Source organism: Eriocheir sinensis, chromosome 60, assembly GCF_024679095.1.
Source record: "Eriocheir sinensis breed Jianghai 21 chromosome 60, ASM2467909v1, whole genome shotgun sequence".
NCBI lineage: Eukaryota > Metazoa > Arthropoda > Malacostraca > Decapoda > Varunidae > Eriocheir > Eriocheir sinensis.
This window is the reverse complement of record NC_066568.1, coordinates 10,037,469-10,043,244: the sequence shown is the minus strand read 5'-3', so window position 1 is coordinate 10,043,244 and position 5,776 is coordinate 10,037,469. Positions and strand designations below refer to the sequence as shown.

The 5,776-nt window shown below is 51.9% G+C and overlaps 1 protein-coding gene across 4 annotated transcripts in view; it reads left to right on the top strand.

The window, feature by feature from the left end:
• The first annotated feature begins 1,972 nt into the window (after positions 1-1,972).
• The window catches only part of LOC126985939 (uncharacterized), a 21,482-nt gene continuing 17,678 nt past the window's right edge, over positions 1,973-5,776 (top strand). For all 4 annotated transcript variants that reach the window (XM_050841534.1, XM_050841533.1, XM_050841535.1 and 1 more), the window contains exons 1-3: positions 1,973-2,728; positions 4,003-4,836; positions 5,369-5,477. In XM_050841534.1, the coding sequence (XP_050697491.1) occupies positions 1,973-2,728; positions 4,003-4,836; positions 5,369-5,477 (1,699 nt within the window). The remainder of the gene's footprint in view (positions 2,729-4,002; positions 4,837-5,368; positions 5,478-5,776) is intronic.

Below are 5,776 nucleotides of genomic sequence, written 5' to 3'. Positions count from 1 at the left end.
GGCTTTCGTTGGACTTCTGGGTGTTTCTGAGCTTATTTTTATGACCTTGGTGGTAGTTTGATGATCCTTCTTCTCTACCATGTAGCACCTAAACTGACACTTATTAGAGCCCGATTGATCTCCTCGGCCTGTAAAATTAGCTGTGAGTGTAAGATGCACGGTAGCCAAATCATCTTACCCATGTAAATGTTCGGTAGTGAAGACATGTTACCCGTGTAATATAGCAATGTATGGGCACAGGCGAACCCGGGACAGTCGTGCTTGCCCTCTCCTTTCCAATAAACAATCATAAGGAAGCCGGTGTTTCCCTTGGACCTCTCACAATGTCTGCAAATACCTACCTTATTTCTGCATTCTGTCCCATCGCTCCTGTGCCGCCTTCGAATCCTCCGAGGCAGTACGTGGTGCTGTGGCGGAGAGGGTCAAGAGGAGGAGGACCTTGCGATGGAGGGCAAAAGAAGAACTCGTTGGCAGACAAGATCAACCAAAACATGAAGACAAGCCGTGACAAAAGGCCGTGTTTTAATTAATCCGTCTCGGCGCCTCAGTTCGCCTGTTTGAAAAGCCCTCTCGTAGAAGTTGCTGGGATTTTCATGGACTGTTTTGGGATCCTCGTGATAGTTTTGCACGACCTCTGCATCACGAACAGGAAAAAAGCACCCATTCTCCCTTGTTGTTTACCTGCAACAATAAACTATCACTCAATCACAGGAGTTGCCGATACATAGGCCAGATATAAGAGAAATCCCAAGCCACTGTGACATCAAGATCAAGCTTTGTTGTTTACATTTACCTATACCTTTTGTGGGTGGCTGGCGAGGTGACGGCCAGAAGACAGGGCAGCTGACGCGCTTGTGAAACCCTCACAGGACGACACCAGGGCTCATGTGAGAGACTAGATCGCCGCGGCCCTAAAGAACAACAACAACAGGTGACGGCCAGTTGAAGGAAGGGAAGGCCAGGTGGGCGAGGCAAGTGCAGGGCTGTGAGGTAACGAAGGACAGGGACTAGGCATGGAGGAGAGGAAGACTGGCTGTAAGCTGTGCCAGGCGAGGAATAGTGAGACCACGACAGGTAGCGGCAGTGTGCCCGTAGAGGTACACACACAACTGGACCTGGACTATGAAGGCCCAGGGAATTGGGTGTTTATCTAGTCTTACATTCATTGCACTGCAGTTTGGCACTTCTCTGACATGTCTTCAAGTCTTATCTTGGCATCATGTGATTTAACTATGATTGAATGTAATTGAGAGACTGGTTACAACTTATTAAAAACTATCTTGATGATTCCTTAATGACTGAACAGAGCCCAACAATCTTTCCTCACTCACCGTATTTGCTCGGCAGGACCATGCAGGCCAGGACGAGGGTGAGGAGTGTGCTGTGGTCCGTGGGTCCAGAACAAGTCCCTTCAGCAACACTGTAGGGAAGACTTGGAACACAGCATTGTGGTGTGGCAGCCATGTGCAGAGTGTGGAGGGAGGGCAGCAGTGTGAGTGTGTGGAAGGACTGTACTTGAGCCCAACACTCTGGAAGCAAAAGGACCAGGAGTTGACAGCCACAAGATGAGAACAACAAAAGGACTGGCAGAGGGCACGGACTAAACAGGTCTTAGAGGTGATGATATGGAAGTGAGGGAACTGGAGGGTGACTGGAAACTAAAAGACTGTGGAAACCTGTTAATATGAAAGAAAGGGAACTGGAGGGTGACTGGAAACTAAAAGACTGTGGAAACCTGTTAATATGAAAGAAAGGGAACTGGAGGGTGACTGGAAACTAAAAGACTGTGGAAACCTGTTAATATGAAAGAAAGGGAACTGGAGGGTGACTGGAAACTAAAAGACTGTGGAAACCTGTTAATATGGAAGAAAGGGAACTGGAGGGTGACTGGAAACTAAAGAACTTTGGAAACCTGATGATATGGAAGAAAGGGAACTGGAGGGTGACTAAAGAACCATGAAAACCTGTTAATATGGAAGTGAAAGAAGTTGAGGGGTGTCTTGAAACTAAGGGACAGGGTGGCAAAGATCTGAACCCAAGGAAAGCAGGAGATGGGGAGGTCAGCTGCAATGAGGGTACAGGTCGGATCAGGTTAGTGAGGGAGGAGGGGGGTGAGGGTGCCAAGATTGACCTCCTGGCTGCCACGCCCTTAGTGATGAGTGAGGAGGGCGTGGTGTACCAGTGCTTCCCACTGTCAGAGCAGGAGATGATCATCGTCAGTCTGGAGGAGGGAAGGCTGATGCCTGGAGAAATGCTACAGGCATCTACAATTCCCTCTTCTTCATCCTCCTTGCCTCCCTCCTCCTCCTCCTCCTCCTCCTCCTCCTCCCTGCCTCCCTCCTCTTCCTCCTTGCCTCCCTCCTCCTCCTCCCTGCCTCCCTCCTCCTCCTCCTTGCCCCCAGTGCCTGCCTTCCCTCTCGCCGCAAAGATTATAGTGTGTGACAACAAGGACCACAGTGCCACAGTCTCCAAGGGTGTCACCAGGCCTCAGAGAAGTGCCATGAAGGACAAGAAGAGGCACCATGTCACAGGAAGCCAGGCTGCCAAAGAGGCACACCAACAGGCACTTGTGGCGGCTCCCAGCGATGGCACACGAGGCAGAGGGGTGGAGGAGGCAGCGTGTGATTGGCTGCGGTGCTCCCTGTGCCCCAAGGTGCTGCCCTCCAGCGGCACCCTGCGCCACCACTTTGCCACGGCACACGGCGACGTGCCCGTAACACAGCACCAGGTGAGCCACACACTGCACCTGTGTGCCGCCAGGCCTGGGAGTCACCACCACTGCTGCCATGGTCCACTCCCTAGCTGGCTCCCTGCCCCCTGGACCAGGGAGTGAGGATGCTGTTGCTGGCTGACGCCTCCGCTGGCCAACACACTGGCCAAGCTGTAGAAAATATTTGTGTTCCTTTACTCAGCTCATCTGTTACACAAGTTGGATAGATATTGTTGCCAGCATTGGATTAAGAAGATATTGTACAGTTGTGACACTATTTTAAAAACTCAGTTGGTAAAAAAATAAAACAACTGTGGTGATTAGAAATCAGAGAACAACATTTAATATTTATACATATTTTTACCTATCATCAGTATATGCAGCCACCATTGAGTCAGTTTTAGAATGTAATGTTTGGTCTTGTACATGAAATCCTTCTTAACACAGCAGTACTTTCAGATTTTAGATAAAGTGTGATACAAGGAAGGAGGCAAGGAAGGAATAGTAAAAAGTGGCATACACATCAAGTGTTGCTCTCTGCCTTCTACTCACCATAATTACTTTACGTTTTTACCCTATTGGGTCTTGGAAATCGTGTTAGATTTGTTGTACAACCTCTGTTCAGTCCAGTGATGCAAACAAAATTTCCCTTCTGTGTAACATGAGCTGAGTGAAGAAATAACAGTATTTTTGAGCCTGCAGCACTGGCTGTGCTGGGCCCCTGGGGCACCACACACCCGCCACCACCCAGCAACAGCACCTTACCTGGCCAGGGGTCCAGTCACTGCCGGGAGGGAGCCAGCCTGAGTGAGGGGCCATGCCACCACTGCTGGGGGTCCTGCCAGGCTCATTATTTCCTCTTTGCTCTCGTTGTAGAGGGTTAGGGAATACTGATATATATATTTCTTTCTTTGTACTACCCATGTTAGTAATTGCTGCTGTTATTATTATTATTATTATTATTATTATTATTATTATGTGTGTGTATGTTTGCATCACCCTACACAGCAGGGTGTAGAGGTTTCCCAGCACAGTTTTCCCTCACTGTGGAGTGTTGATGAAGAGTGATGGATGTTTGTCTGTGTGTGTGTATTTACCTATTTGAGACGGGACCCCAAATGACTTAGCTCTTCTCGGGCCCTTTTGACTGACAAATAGATTGCTTTCCTCCGCTTCGTTTCCCACGTCCACTCAGTGCAGCGGTGGTGGCGTGTGTGTGAGTGTGTTTCCCATGGCTGATGTACTTCCTTTGAAAGGTTGGGCTTTAGTATTGATCCGTGTGTTGTTTCCAGTGTGCGGTGTGCCTGGAGGAGTGTCTTGGGGAGGGCCAACTGGCGTGGCACCTGCGGCACCAGCATGGCATCAGGGCAGCGGCGGCGGCATGCATGGTGTGTGGCGTTCAGCTGGCCACGCCCGCTGAGTGCCGGGCACACATGCGCAAGCACCCGGCCACGCGGCCCTGCCCGGCCTGCACCCAGCGGTTCCCCAGCCCCCAGCAGGTGGCCATGCACCTGCAGCAGCACCACCTGCCGGCCCTGCTGCCACACGCCTGCCCACTGTGTGCTGCACGCTTCAGCAGCCCCGCCGCCCTCCAGGCACACGGCTGGCGGCACTCACCCCAGGCCTGCCCACACTCGGGCTGCCGGCACCAGGCCCAGGACGAGAGCTGGCTGCTGGTGCACCTGCAGCGACACCACCAACAGCACCAGCACCACCACCGCCAACATCACCACCACCAACAACAACACCTCCACAGCCTCACAGCACAGAGGGATGCCAGTGACCGCCTGCTGGACCACCTGCTGTCTTGCTATGCCCACCCCGGCCCCGGCACCCCTCAGGCCCCGGCACTGCCTCCCCCTGAGGGCCAGGGCAAGACTGAGCAGCAGCCTGGGGTGTCTGCTGGCCCTAGGGAGAGGCAGCAGGAGGAGGAGGTGGTGGGTGTGGTGCAGGCCCTGGTGGAGGCTGTGGCCAGGGTGGAGGAGGAGGGGGAAAGGGGCCACCCACAACACCTGGTGCCACTGGCCAGGGGTGGAGTCAGCCCTGCCATGCACCGCTGTGGCCTGTGCAACATTTACCTGCCCTCAGCGGCTGCCCTCGCCACACACAAGGCCTGCCACTCACAGGTCAGGTCACCCACCACTTACAGGTCAAGACACCCAGGCACACACTGACCACACACCTGGGCTCACTTACTCTTGCCAGGACATCATTAACACACTCACTGCTCACCACACACACATGTCAGGACACCTGCCAGCCCCCTCACCACACACTGGAAGGGCCGTCCACCAACACACCCGGCCCATCACACACTGGGTTCACCATTCACTGTAGCTGCAGTGCACCAGTCTGATCTGTGCATCGCTGTGCTCCAGCAGTCTGTTGTCACTCAATGTGTCTAATTTTGTGGATGATAAGATATGAATAGTATAATATGCATAGGAAACACTTGTCAGTATCAGTAATATGCAGGCAGAAATAATGAATACTTTCATCAATTTGGTCAATTTTGAGTTTCATGTTTTTAATAGTGTCTCAGACAATTGCTTTGTTAATTTATAACGTGGCTGGTTATGATTGTTAAACATCCCTGGCGCTGCCCCCAGTGAGGGAAGTATAAGCCATCAGGGTAAATCTGTCATTGTTTCCCAGCAGGTCATGAAGTGCCTGCAGTGTGACAAGTCCTTCCAGAGCATGAAGCAGCTCAAGTGCCACACGGCCGTGCACGGCAGCCAAGCGACACCTGGCACGGCGGAACAAACAGGTTGGTGGTGAGGAGCACACCGGAGGCTGCAGCAAACCCTCACTCCAGTGTTGTGTTCATGCTGGTGTACTGGACAGCCTGGCACTGATCACTCCTGCAGCCTGGCTCAGTGGCTGTCAAAACTAACACACCATTTGCAGGCCTGTAATTTTGGCAGATTTTTTTTGGGGGGGGTTTAGAGGGCATCATAGGTTCATGAGTTCTGTACCATAAACCTATCAACACAATCATTAGAATCTGATGATCTCTTATGGCCTTTGGAAATAGTTAATGTGGGTAGTTTTATGACCCTGGTGGTA